This window comes from Lycium barbarum, chromosome 9 (assembly GCF_019175385.1).
Source record: "Lycium barbarum isolate Lr01 chromosome 9, ASM1917538v2, whole genome shotgun sequence".
Taxonomy (NCBI): domain Eukaryota; kingdom Viridiplantae; phylum Streptophyta; class Magnoliopsida; order Solanales; family Solanaceae; genus Lycium; species Lycium barbarum.
The window spans coordinates 114,399,419-114,412,788 of record NC_083345.1 but is presented as its reverse complement, the minus strand read 5'-3'; the positions used below and the strand labels follow the sequence as shown (position 1 = coordinate 114,412,788).

Genomic DNA, 13,370 nt, shown 5'->3' with positions numbered 1-13,370 from the left:
CGCAAAAATATTATTAACACATAAATTTATCTTGTGCAAAGATTTACTATTGATATTTTCAATTGGACGATGTCTCGTCTAATATAATATCAGCATTAATGTTTAGTATTTGTTTTCTACCGAACATCATGTGTAAATAAGATGAATATTTAAAAAATAAGGTTTTTTTTTCTTTTTTCTTTTTACACTTTACCTTTTTCTCTTCTCCAGCATTTATCTTTTACATAAAAAGCTTATAATATTTATATTCTAAGATTAAAAGTTTATGTTTGCTGTTTAGGTGATCCTATTTTGAGATTAAAATTTAACTATTTTTTTATATATAAATTGGGAGGACTATTTATGCAAGGTATTAGATTACTCTCATTTCTATAAGTACTAGATGGGAATAGCCCGTGCTTGCAAATTGTTGATAATTCAAATTTCTATTTGATAATATGTGGTAAAATTTAATAATATAACAATCGCTAAAAATAAATAAAAGCGAATAGATTAACTCCTAATATTGATTTAATTGTTTATGATCACTTATATAGTGATGTGACATCGTATAAACGAAACTTTTATCCTTGTCAATGCATGCATAATATCAAGCCAAATAAAGATAACATTCTGTAACTAATTTATTTACATGCATTCATGAACAAAAATATCTATTCGCCCCGTTAGAAAGATTTGCATGCAAGAGAGATCCCAACGACTCGGTGTATTCGGTTAAGCAAGCCTAAGGCAATGGCCTCACTGGGGGAGCGCCCATGGTAGGGAGCGCTTCCTCCCGAATGGGGCCTTATGCGGATCGAATCTGGGTATAGTCGGGCTTCAATATGGGTACCCGACACCGGATGGGAAACCAAAAAAAAAAAAAAAAACTGCCTCATGTTAGAATAATGAGCCATTCTCGTTTCTACAAGGAGTCACAATCAGTGGCGGAGCCACAGCCCAGCATTGAACACCCTTCACCAAAATATTATACCATGTAGACATATCGATTATTACGTACTACATTTATATATTATATATTGAACACCTTTAACATATATATAATACATTATTTCCTTAAAATTAAAACACTCTTGACAAAATTTTTGGCTCCGCCACCGATCACAATCTGTTTGGGACCTGATAATAGGAGCTTAAAAGTTGCACTTTGTTCATCAGATTTCTTCCATAAGTCCACGACTGAGTTTAACATATTCAAAATGGAAGACATAATGGAGATTCAGGTATTTCTGTACCATCGCATGTAATCGTCACTGGAGAGAGCCCCATAGAATTATTTGCTCATCTAAATTAGTTCATAAATTTGAAATTTTTATTCACATACTTTAATTAATTACATCCAAAAGTTCATTAAAGGTCGGATGACAAATAAAGCATCCAATCATCTAAGAAATAAGTTGGGAGTGACTCATTGACCATCACACCTTACTAACCAATACCTAACTATCGAAAATTTTAGATAAACAACACATTACAACTTGTTGCTTTATCAGCCAAATTGCTTTACCTTTCCAAAAGAAATTGAAAAAAAAAAAAAAAAAAAAGATAGAGAAATTTAAATAAGATTCAGGTCAAATTTTGCTACAATATTTCAATCAGAAAAAGAAACTGCGAAATACAAAATCAGCTTCCTAATGAGGAAATAGTCACCAACTTGGAAACAAATTCTTCTATATTTTTATCTGAACTTCCTCCTTCATCCACAGCTTTCCTAGCCAATTCCTTCCATTTCTGTGCATTTTCCTTAATCATTTTTCCTTTCTCTTCTTCCATCACTAACTTTATACATTCTTCAATAACTTCTCTTCTAACTATCCCTTTTTCATCTTGTTTGGCTCTAACTCCCATCTCCCAAACATCCTTTACAAGCTTTGCATTTGTTGGTTGATCTGTCCATTGTGGCATTGTCAACATTGGTACTCCCAAACTAATCGCTTCCAAAGTCGAATTCCATCCACAGTGAGTCAGAAAACACCCTGTTGATTTATGTTCCAAAACTTGTAATTGCGGACACCATGACACAACTAGGCCTTTATTCTCACTTACTAATTTTAATTCCTCTAAAAAATTCTTAGGAAGTTTGGATTCTTCAGTGGATCTAACAACCCACAAGAAGTTCTTGTTGCTATTTTTCAAACCCCATGCCAATTCTTCCATTTGTTCAACTTCTACTTTGGCTAAACTTCCAAATGATACATACACCACTGAGCTAATTAGTTGATGATTTAACCAATTTAGGCATTCATTTGTCATTGGCTTGAAGACACTAAGGCCATACTCTTTGTCATCCGGTAGCCTATTGTCTAGGTACATGGATGGTATTGTTGGTCCAATTGTCTTGATTGGATAAATCTTGGACATCCAATCAATTACCTACATGTCAAGCAATTTGAAACAGAATAAATCTCATGTAACTATTTAAATATTTTGTACTACTCTCTCTGTACCAATTTGTGTAGAACACTCTCTATTTTAGTCTGTTTAAAAAAGAATGTCACATTTATATATTTAGAAGCAATTTAACTTTATGAGATGATTTACAATCAGATAAATATCTAATGCTTGTTTTGGACCACAAATTTCAAAAGTCTTCCTTCAGTTTTTACCCTCCGTGGCAAGTCAAATGGTGCCACATAAATTGGGATGGAGGGAGTATAACTTGGAGATTAAAAAATGGGGGAGAATAATGTTTTTGGTCCCTCAATTATGAAACTCTAATTTTGATCCTTCTAATATATGTCTTATTAGATTTAATCTTCCATTAATAGTAGGGACTTAGTAGCTCAGTTAATTGGCTACCTGAACTTTCACTTTGTTGGTGAGAGTTCAAATTTACACATTGTAATCCCCTCCCCCTATGTAATTAAAAAAAAATCCATTAATAAAAATATGTGTTTTTAACCCTTTATGTAGGGAATATTTGAATTATTTTAGAAATATATTACCCCCAAATATAGAATAATGGTGGAATGATTAATATATGCAAGGGATCAAAAATTCCGACGTGACCATTTAAAGATTGTGCAGCTTTTTATAGCAACAAATAAAACCTCTTAGTAGTACGATCTCAATATTTGTTTAAGAGTTTTTGCACACTTTTTAAGAAAGATGCTTAATATATAACCTTATTTATAATAATTATTCAATTAGTCAAAAGGACTAATATTTGGAATCCAATGGAGTATATCTCTGACTGCTTGTGTGAATCTAGATATAAAGTAGTCAGAATTTAAAGTTAATGGGTTTTAGATTCTAATTTTTTAAATTACTGAATTCTAAATTAATTATTTTATACATGTGCAATGAATTTTGAAGACCAAATAGGGTGAATAAAGCTATTGGATTCGACTGTACCTGTAAACAAAGATTGTGAGTTCGAGTCATTAGCGAAAAAAAAGCCCCTTATCAGGCTGAGAACACTAAGGAACATATGTACAGACAACAAATTAAATTCTAAATAGAAGAGACAAAGAAACAGAACAGCAAAAGATAGATAGAATCTCTTACCTCTTTCTCCAACTCATAGAAGCTGTTGATTAGTACCCAATCCACTTTGTCAAGATTTGAGAATTGATTCACCAGCATATCAAGTATTCTTGCTGCTTCAGGGCTAATAACAAAACTAGGTACATCTGAACTCTCAATTGGACATGAAAATCCAGGAATTAATATTTCTTCATCATCTTGAGTAGGTGGAAGCTTTAGAACCCCTTTATGTACATGGTAATAAATGTTATCCACTGCACAATTTTGTGTGAAAAAAGCAGCACTAACTAATCCAAAATCCTTTGCAACTTCAACTGCCCAAGGAAGGAATGGATCATAAACTATGCAATTTACTGGGCACCCACTATTTGCTAATTTTTTAATAAGTTGAGCTAGAGTATCCGAGCCAACTTCTTTGAATCTTGTTATGTAGGCCACGAAAGATCCTGCTTGATCGCGGCCACCATCATCATAGCCATCGGAGATTGCCTCAATTGACACCGAAGTTGTCAATTCTTGCATTGTTTTCAAGAAGGATTTTGTGGTTGCTATTGTGATTTTGACACCTTTGGATTGTAAACGTTTGGAGAATTGAAGCATCGGGTTTATGTGACCTTGGCTTGGATATGGCAAGATTAAGCAATGAGCTCTGTGAGTAGTCATCTTTTGCAACTTCTCAATTGATGGCTTAAGGAAAAATCATCAAGAAAATATAGTTCTTTAAGATTCTCAATAGTATTTTTTCAGTAGTAATCACATGTTAAAAGCACGAATTATATCAATAAGTTTTACAGTCAAAAGTCTTACCTGAATAATATAATCGTTTTAGTGCTTCATAGAAGACTGCTTTCTTCTTAAAACTATTTTTCGCACAAAAGTTTTTCACCGGAGGAAGAAGAGAGTTTTTGAGGATGGGAAAATCCTATAGTGAAAATGTGGTTCTTATAGTTTCGTGATAGAGTTTGAAGTGCCTAAATTTAGAAAAATAGTCTTGGCTTCTCATTTGTCAATCAATACACGACTCTTGAATTGCCAACATGTGCAGTGACATAAGCAGGTCATATGCATTGAAGGGAACAGCTAGGACCATATGGAGTAAAGGTATATTCGACCATCCAAAATGTTCTATAAAAAAAATAGATAAAAGGCGTAGAATCACCCCTAAACTTGCACCGAAAATTCACTTTAGCAATTTAACTTTATAAGCGTTTATATACCCCTAATCTTGTTTGAGGTGAAATAAATACCCCCTTCACAAAACAAAACCAGATTAGTATTCAAGAATGTTATACACGCGCCTGACACGTCAGCGCCACATTAGTACCACGTCAGATTTCTATTAATTTTAATTCTACTATTTTTCTTTCTTATTTTATTCAAAGGTATGGTTATTAATCATATTTTTCACATTAATTAATTATTAAAACCCCTTAAATAACCATATCTTTTCCAATACCAAAACTCAACCAGCTGCCGTCACACGAATCCGCCGGAAATACCTAACTCCACTGCACCTCCGAAATTCATTTTTTTTCTTGTTAAACAAATCCAATCACACCTCCTAAAAAGTAGCTTTACTCTACTGCATGTCTCTTGAAGATCGGGAGATTTTTTTTTTTTTTTTTGCAGGAGATTTGTTAGTTTTCGATCTAGTAAATGTTTCAATCTTTTCGGGTGGATTTGGGCAGAAAATCTATGATTTTTCTGCCAACAGCATCTTTGATTTTCCAGTTGAGTAGTTGACTTCTTTGAACTTATTTTGGATTGGTGGTCTTGTAATTTCTCGCTGCCAGAAATATCGTCGGCGCACTTAACATTAAGCTTCCTACCATTTATAGTTTTCCTAAACAAAAGAAATTACAATTGAGCTTACACCCAATTGAGCTTTGCCGGCTGATTCTGATGAACCAAAGAAAGAGAAGGTGACCAAGGCTAAACACCCAGCTGCTCCGTTGAAGAGAAAATACGAAAGAGAAAAGAAAAAAGCGTAAAAAGAAAGAGCAAAATTAAATTGAAAAAGAAATATTAAGAAAATTGAATGCTATTCAATAGGGAGACGACACATGTAATGATTTTAAATTCAGTGTTTGTGTTTTTTTTTTTTTTCCTTCAAGCGCTTATAGGAAGTTTTTGGCCACGTCACTCTTCGGGAGGTAATTAATTTCACCTCAAACAAGATTAAGGAGGATATATAAAACACTCGTAAAGTTAAATTTCTAAAGTGAATTTTCGGTGCAAGTTTAGGAGTGATTTTATGTCTTTTCTCAAGAAATTATTATATCATTAGCTGGCCATCTATGTGTAGTGTGATTTACTAGGAAGATGCCTTTTGTAATACGTTGCTCTAGACATTTAAATTTTATGAATTTAAATCTAGAATATATTTGAATTTTATTCTAAATTCAATTTATATTAGTCTTAATAGAATTATGGACCGATATAATTGAATTTATTATTTAATCCAACATTCATGGATTTAACCTCCTACAATATTGAGTTAGTCCATCTAATTGGGTTTTAAATGACAAGCTCACTTTATTAGCTCAAGTTTCATTCATATGTCAAATCACATGACACATCAAGTCAAATCAAAGATGAAAGAAACCATGTCACATGCGCAAGTGATTTAGCATGCCAAGTGCAAAAGTTGTTACTATTGACATTGTTCCAATGGTACACGAGTATCTTGATGTGCTTCCAGAGGATTTGCTAGGATTAGCTCCTAATGGGAGATAGAGTTTTGCATTGATGCATTACTGGCACTATTCTATTTCTATTCCCCATATCATACAGCGCCAATCGAGTTGAAATAATTGAAGAAACAAATAAAGGTTTTGCTTGATAAAGACTTCATCAGTCCTAGTGTGTCACCTTGGGGTGCACCAGTGTCGTTCGTGAAGAAGAAAGATGGCTCAATATGAATGTGTATTAATTACAGGAAATTGAACGAGGTTACTTGATTACTTATTCAACCAGTATCAAGGTGCAATCTACTTCTCAAAATCGGACTGAAGTCAGGGTACCACCAGTTGAAGATCAATGTGGAGGATATCTCCAAATCAACATTTTGGACTAGGTATGACCATTATGAGTTCTTGATCATGTCCTTTGGACTTACCAACGCCCTGACAGTATTGATGGATCTTTTGAACCGGGTGCTCAAATCTTTCCTCAACACTTTTGTTATTGTGTTCATTAATTATATCGTAGTCTACTCTTGTAGCTAGGAGGAGCACGGGGATCATTTGAAGGCAGTGTTGGATAAACTTTGGGAATACGAGCTTTATATTAAATTCTCAAAGTGTGAGTTTTAGCTAGGCATAATGACATTCTTGGCTCAAATGGTTTATAGGAACGGTATTAAAGTGGATCCAAAGAAGATAGAAGCAGTTCGGCAATGGCCTAGGACTACTACCCCTACAGAAACACGAATTTTCCTAGGCTTGACCGTTATTACAAACACTTCGTAGTAGGGTTTTCTGCCTTAACAGCTCAGTTAATCAAATTGACACATAAGGGTCTTTTGTTCAAGTGGTCTGAAGAATGTGAGTCGAGTTTTCAGAAACTCAAGACAACTTATAGTACAACCCCAGTCTTGAAATTGACTATCGAAGAGGGAAGTTATACAATGTATTTTGATGTCTCACATGCTGGTTTGGGATGTGTTTTGATGCAGGGAGACAAAGAGATTGCATAAGCCCTCAGGCAGCTTAAGAATCACTAGAAGAACACCTGCCACATGATTTGGATCTAGCAACAGTGGTTTTTGCGTTATAGTTATGGCGTCACTACTAATATAGTGAGCCGTGTGAGGTATTTCATGAATCACAAGAGGCTATAATACATCTTCAAGTAGAAGGATTTGAAAGTTGAGGCAGCGAAGGGCTTGAGTTACTCAAGGATGCTCTTTAAGTTGAGACAGAATATCCTAGCCAACTTCTTTGAATTTTGTTATGCATTTGTCTTTATAGTAAACTATTCATTTGTTCGTCTTTTAAAATATTGATATCACGTATGGAAAATCTTGTGTACAAAGCTCCTACTGGAGAGGAGTTGGATCCAATCTATAGTTTATTTAGCATAAAGTTACATCGGGCCTCATTCCGGTAATTTGATCCAAAATTATTTGGGCATCTTCATTTATTCAAAAAAATTTAAATTAAATTCACAAAACTCAAGTTAATTACATCCAAAAATTCACTAAAGGTCTGATGGCAAATAAAGCATCCAATCATCTAAGAAATAAGTCGAGAGTGACTCATTGACCATCACACCTTACTAATCCAGACCTAACTATACAAATCTCAGATAAACCACACATTACAACTTGATACTTTATCAGCTAAAAATTGCTTTACCTTTCCAAAAGAAATGAAAAAAAGGAGAAATTAAATAAGATTCAGGTCGAATTTGAATAACTTAAAAGGTCATTAAATTATAGCAAATGTCTCACTAAAGTCACTTATGTTTGTATAGTATCAAAAATGTCATTCAAGTTAGACTAGTTTATATTACATCCCAAAAAACTAAAGAAATAATTGCATAAATCTCCCCCAAGTTTTTTTTTTGTTAAACTCCCCCAAGTTTTATTTTGTAACACTTACATCCTTTAAGGTTTACTTGCCTCTCTAGTTTTAGTCTTTTATGATCATTTTTTTAACTTAATTATTATTAATATAAAATATTAGTTTAACCAATTTGTCCTTCAGGATATTTTTCTTAATTGACTTTGCAAACATTCTATTTTTATTTTTTTGAAAGACTGAATTTTATACAAATTTAAGGTACAAATATAGACAAGCAATATTGGGACTTCCGTATACGAAACTTGATAATTTAATCTTCATTATTTAAATTATTAATTGAAGATATATTCATTCTTTAGAGAAATTTGAGGTGGCAAATGGGAACCTGTCAGAATTTATTTATCAATCATAGAACGAAACGTGTAATACTTCTTATATTTTTCTCATTTTGTTTTATTTATTTAATATTTTGAAGCTTATTAGCAAAATTCCTCAGATATATCATATGGTTCAATATGTAACGATCACAACAAATAAATTTTTGCTCTTATTTTCTCTTACAAGCTTAGATACTCCAATATTACCACAACCTAAATTCTTCACAAATTCATAACGCTCCATCACAAAAAAAAAGAGGGGTTTTAAGATTCTTTAGAATTCACAATTAATTAAAGAATAAATTATATCCTGCAGAATTCATAAAACACAAAAGAAAATATCCTAAAGGACAAATTGGTTAAATTAAATTTTTTATATAGTAATAATTAGGTAAAAAAAATTATCATAAAAAAAATAAGAGAGCAAAGTAAATCACAAAGGAAGTCACTGTTACAAAATCAAACTTGCGGGAGGGTTATGTAATTATTTCTTTAATTTTTTTGGATATAATGACTTTATAGGTAAACTAGTCTAACTTGAATAACATTTTTGATACAAAACAAACATAAATGACTTTAGTGAGACATTTGCTATAGTTCAATGACCTTTTAAGTTATTCACTCCAAATTTTGCTATTTCAATCAGAAAAAGAAATTGCAAAATACAAAATCAGTTTCCTAACGAGGGAATAGTCACCAACTTGGAAACAAATTCTTCAATATTTTTATCCGAACTTCCTCCTTCATCCATAGCTTTCCTAGCTAATTCCTTCCATTTCTGTGCATTTTCCTTAATCATTTTTCCTTTCTCTTCTTCCATCACTAACTTTATACATTCTTCAATGACTTCTCTTCTAACTATCCCTTTTTCATCTTGCTTGGCTCTAACTCCCATTTCCCAAACATCCTTTACAAGCTTTGCATTTGTTGGTTGATCTGTCCATTGTGGCATTGTCAACATTGGTACTCCCAAACTAATCGCTTCCAAAGTCGAATTCCATCCACAGTGAGTCAGAAAACACCCTGTTGATTTATGTTCCAAAACTTGTAATTGCGGACACCATGAAACAACTAGGCCTTTATTCTCACTTAGTAATTTTAATTCGTCTAAAAAATTCTTAGGAAGTTTGGATTCTTCAGTTGATCTAACTACCCACAAGAAGTTATTGTTGCTATTCATTAAACCCCATGCCAATTCTTCCATTTGCTCAGCTTCTAATTTGGTTAAACTTCCAAATGATACATACACCACTGAGCTAATTGGTTGATGATTTAACCAATTTAGGCACTCATTTGTCATTGGCTTGAAGACATTAAGGCCATACTCTTTGTCATCTGGTAGCCTCTTGTCTAGGTACATGGATGGTATTGTTGGTCCAATTGTCTTGATTGGATATATCTTGGACATCCAATCAATTACCTACATGCCAAACAATAGAAACAGAATAAGATTTCATGTAACTATTTAAATATTTTGTACAATAACTTAGGAGACTGAAAAAATGAGAGATAATAGTGTTTTTGGTACCTCAATTACTGGTAAACTCTGAGTTGGTCCTTGTAATATATGACTTATTAGATTTAACCTTCCATTAATTAAAATATATGTTTTTAACCCTTTATGTAGGGAATATATTATATTTGAACCATTTTAAAAATTATATTACCCTGAAGTATAGAATAGCAGTAGAATGGTTAATACATTTGAAAATTTGTGAATATTTATAAGCAAAGGGATTAAAAGTTCCGACGCGACCATTTAAAGATTGTGCAACTTTTTATGGCAACAAATAAAATTTCTTAATGGTACGATCTCAACAATTCTTTTAGAGTTTTTGCACACACTTTAAAAAAGATGCTTAATTTATAACCTTGTTTATAAGAATTATTCAATTAGTCAAAAGGACTAATATTTGGAATCCAATGGAGTATATCTTTGACTGGTTGTGTGAATCTAATATAAAATATTTAGGATTTGAAGTTTATGGGTTTTAGATTTTAATTTTTTAAATTACTAAATTTTAAATTAATTATTTTATACATATTCAATGAATTTTTAAGACAAATACAGGTTTGAACCAAAACTATTGAGTTCGACTGGCAACAAATTAACTTCCAAATGGAAGAGACAAAGAAACAGAAAAGCAAAGATAGAATCTCTTACATCTTTCTCCAACTCATAGAAGCTGTTGACTAGGACCCAATCTACTTTGTCAAGATTTGAGAATTGATTCACCAACATTTCAATTATTCTTTCTGCCTCAGGGCTAATAACAAAACTAGGTACATCTGAATTCTCAATTGGACTTGAAAATCCAGGAATTAATATTTCTTCATCAACTTGAGTAGGTGGAAGTTTTAGAACCCCTTTATGTACATGGTAATAAATGTTATCCACTGCACAATTTTGTGTGAAAAAGGCAGCACTAACTAATCCAAAATCCTTTGCAACTTCAACTGCCCAAGGAAGGAATGGATCATAAACTATGCAATTCACAGGGCATCCACAATTTTCTAACTTCTTAACAAGCTGAGTCAGAGTATCCGAGCCAACTTCTTTGAATCTTGTTATGTAGGCCACGAAGGATCCTGCTTGGTCGTAGCCACCATCATCATAACCATCGGATATGGCCTCGATTGACACCAAAGTTGTCAATTCTTGCATTGTTTTCAAGAAGGATTTTGTGGCTGCAATTGTGATTTTGACACCTTTGGAGCGTAAACGTTTGGAGAATTGGAGCATAGGGTTTATGTGACCTTGGCTTGGAAATGGCAAGATTAAGCAATGAGCTCTATGAGTAGTCATCTTTTGCAACTTCTCAATTGATGGCTTAAGGAAAAATCAATCAAAAAAATATAGTTCTTTAGGATTCTCAATAGTACATTTTCAGTAGTAATCACATGTTAAAAGCACGAACTATATCATAAGTTTTACAGTCAAAAGTCTTACCGGAGGAAGAAGAGAGTTTTTGAGGATGGGAAACTCCTGTAGTGAAAATGTGGTTCTTATAGTTTGGTGATAGAGTTTGTAGTGAAAATGTGGTTCTTATAGTCTTGGCTTCTCATATGTCAATCAATACTGACTTTTGAATTGCCAACATGTGCAGTGACATAAGCTAGTCATATGCATTGAAGGGAACAGCTAGGATCATATGGAGTAAAGGTATATTCGACCATCCAAAATGTTCTATTAGAAAAGAAAAAAAAAATAGAGAATAGGCATAAAATCACCCTAAACTTGCACCGAAAACTCACTTTAGCAATTTAACTTTATGAGCAAATATATACCCCCTAATCTTGTTTGAGGTGATATTAATATCCCCTTCGCAAAACAATTCCAGATTAGTATTCAAGAGTGTTATACAATGTATTTTGATTATTAATCATATTTTTCACATTAAATAACCATATCTTTTCCAATACCAAAACTCAACCCGCCGCCGTCACAGGAATCAGCCGGATATACCGAACTCCACTGCACCTCCGAAATTCAAATTTTTTCTTGTTAAACAAATTCAATCACACCTCCTAAAAAGCAGCTTTACACTACTGCATGTCTGTTGAAGATAGGGAGTTTTTTTTGCCGGAGATTTGCTAGTTTTCGATCTAGTGAGTGTTTCTATCTTTTCCGGTGGATTTGGGCAAAAAATCTAAGATTTTTCTGCCAGCGACATCTTTGGTTTTCCAGTTGAGTCGTCGACTTCTTCGAACTTATTTTGGATTGGTGTTCTTGTAATTTCTCGCTGCCAGAAATGGCGTCGGCGAACTTAACATTAAGCTTCCTACCATTTTTAGTTTTCCTAAACAAAAGAAATTACAATTGAGCTTACACCCACTTGAGCTTTGCCGACTGATTCTGATGAACCAAAGAAAGAGAAGGCGACCAAGGCTAAACACCCAGCTGCTCCGTTGAAGAGAAAATAAGAAAGAGAAAAGCGAAAAACGTAAAAAGAAAGAGCAAAATTAAAGTGAAAAAGAAATTTAAGAAAATTGATTGTTTGCTATCCAATAGGGAGGCAACACATGTAATGATTTAAATTCAGTGTTTGTGATTTTTTTTCTTCACTCGCTTATAAGAAGTTTTTGGCCACGTCACTCTTTAGGAGGTAATTAATTTCACCTCAAACAAGATTAGGGGGGTATATAAACACTGGAAACGTTAAATTGCTAAAGCGAGTTTTTGGTGCAAGTTTAGGGGTGATTTTATGTCTTTTCTCAAAAACTTATTATATCATTAGTTGGCCATCTATGTGTAGTGTGATTTACTAGGAAGATGCCTTTTGTAGATATTATGGACTGATATAATTGAATTTATTATTTAATCCAGCATACATGGATTTAACCTCCAACTACATTGAGTTAGTCCATGTAGTTGTGTTTTAAATGACAAGCTCACTTCATTAGCTCAAGGTTCATTCATATGTCAAATCACATGACACAGCAAGTCAGATCAAACACCAAAGAAACCATGTCACATGTGCAAGTGATTTAGCATGCCAAGTGCAAAAGTTGTTACTATTGACACTGTTCCACTGGTACGCGAGTATCTTGATGTGTTTCCAGAGGATTTGACAGGATTACCTCCTTCTCGGGAGATAGAGTTTTGCATTGATACATTACTGGCACTATTCTATTTCTATTCCCCATATCATATGGCACCAATCGAGTTGAAATAATTGAAGAAACAAATAAAGAATTTGCTTGATAAATACTTCATCAGTCCTAGTGTGTCACCTTTGGGTGCAGCAGTGTCGTTCGTGAAGAAGAAAGATGGCTCAATCTGAATGTGTATTAATTATAGGAAATTGAACGAGGTTACTTGATTACTTATTCAACCAGTATCAAGGTGCAATCTACTTCTCAAAATCGACCTGAAGTCAGGGTACCACCAGTTGAAGATCAATGTGGAGGATATCTCCAAATTAACATTTTGGACTAGGTATGACCACTATGAGTTCTTGATCATGTCCTTTGGACTTAC

The 13,370-nt window shown here is 33.4% G+C and overlaps 2 protein-coding genes across 3 annotated transcripts; both read right to left on the bottom strand.

The window, feature by feature from the left end:
• Positions 1-1,546: 1,546 nt before the first annotated feature.
• Positions 1,547-4,450, bottom strand: LOC132609508 (UDP-glycosyltransferase 74G1-like). The gene is made up of 3 exons (XM_060323524.1): positions 4,294-4,450; positions 3,508-4,173; positions 1,547-2,373 (listed from the first exon to the last, which is right to left on the bottom strand). The coding sequence occupies exons 2-3, from the start codon at positions 4,147-4,149 to the stop codon at positions 1,624-1,626; spliced, it is 1,392 nt and encodes a 463-aa protein (XP_060179507.1). The 5' UTR covers positions 4,150-4,173; positions 4,294-4,450; the 3' UTR covers positions 1,547-1,623.
• Positions 4,451-8,936: 4,486 nt separating this feature from the next.
• On the bottom strand, positions 8,937-11,480 carry LOC132609507 (UDP-glycosyltransferase 74G1-like). 2 transcript variants are annotated; one of them, XM_060323523.1, is made up of 3 exons: positions 11,340-11,480; positions 10,554-11,219; positions 8,937-9,809 (listed from the first exon to the last, which is right to left on the bottom strand). In XM_060323523.1, the coding sequence occupies exons 2-3, from the start codon at positions 11,193-11,195 to the stop codon at positions 9,060-9,062; spliced, it is 1,392 nt and encodes a 463-aa protein (XP_060179506.1). In that variant the 5' UTR covers positions 11,196-11,219; positions 11,340-11,480; the 3' UTR covers positions 8,937-9,059. The 2 variants fall into 2 exon arrangements, with proteins under 2 accessions (XP_060179506.1, XP_060179504.1); XM_060323521.1 differs by having other exon boundaries at positions 10,554-11,424.
• Positions 11,481-13,370: the final 1,890 nt, after the last annotated feature.

What these genes read in the sequence shown, in the direction of transcription:
- LOC132609507 (XM_060323523.1), bottom strand. Translation starts at nt 11,195, where the DNA reads ATGACTACTCATAGAGCTCATTGCTTAATCTTGCCATTTCCAAGCCAA. An exon ending in TCTATGAGTTGGAGAAAGAT is followed by an intron (nt 9,810 to 10,553) that starts GTAAGAGATTCT and finishes TTTGGCATGTAG; the next exon opens with GTAATTGATTGGATGTCCAA.
- LOC132609508 (XM_060323524.1), bottom strand. Translation starts at nt 4,149, where the DNA reads ATGACTACTCACAGAGCTCATTGCTTAATCTTGCCATATCCAAGCCAA. An exon ending in TCTATGAGTTGGAGAAAGAG is followed by an intron (nt 2,374 to 3,507) that starts GTAAGAGATTCT and finishes CTTGACATGTAG; the next exon opens with GTAATTGATTGGATGTCCAA.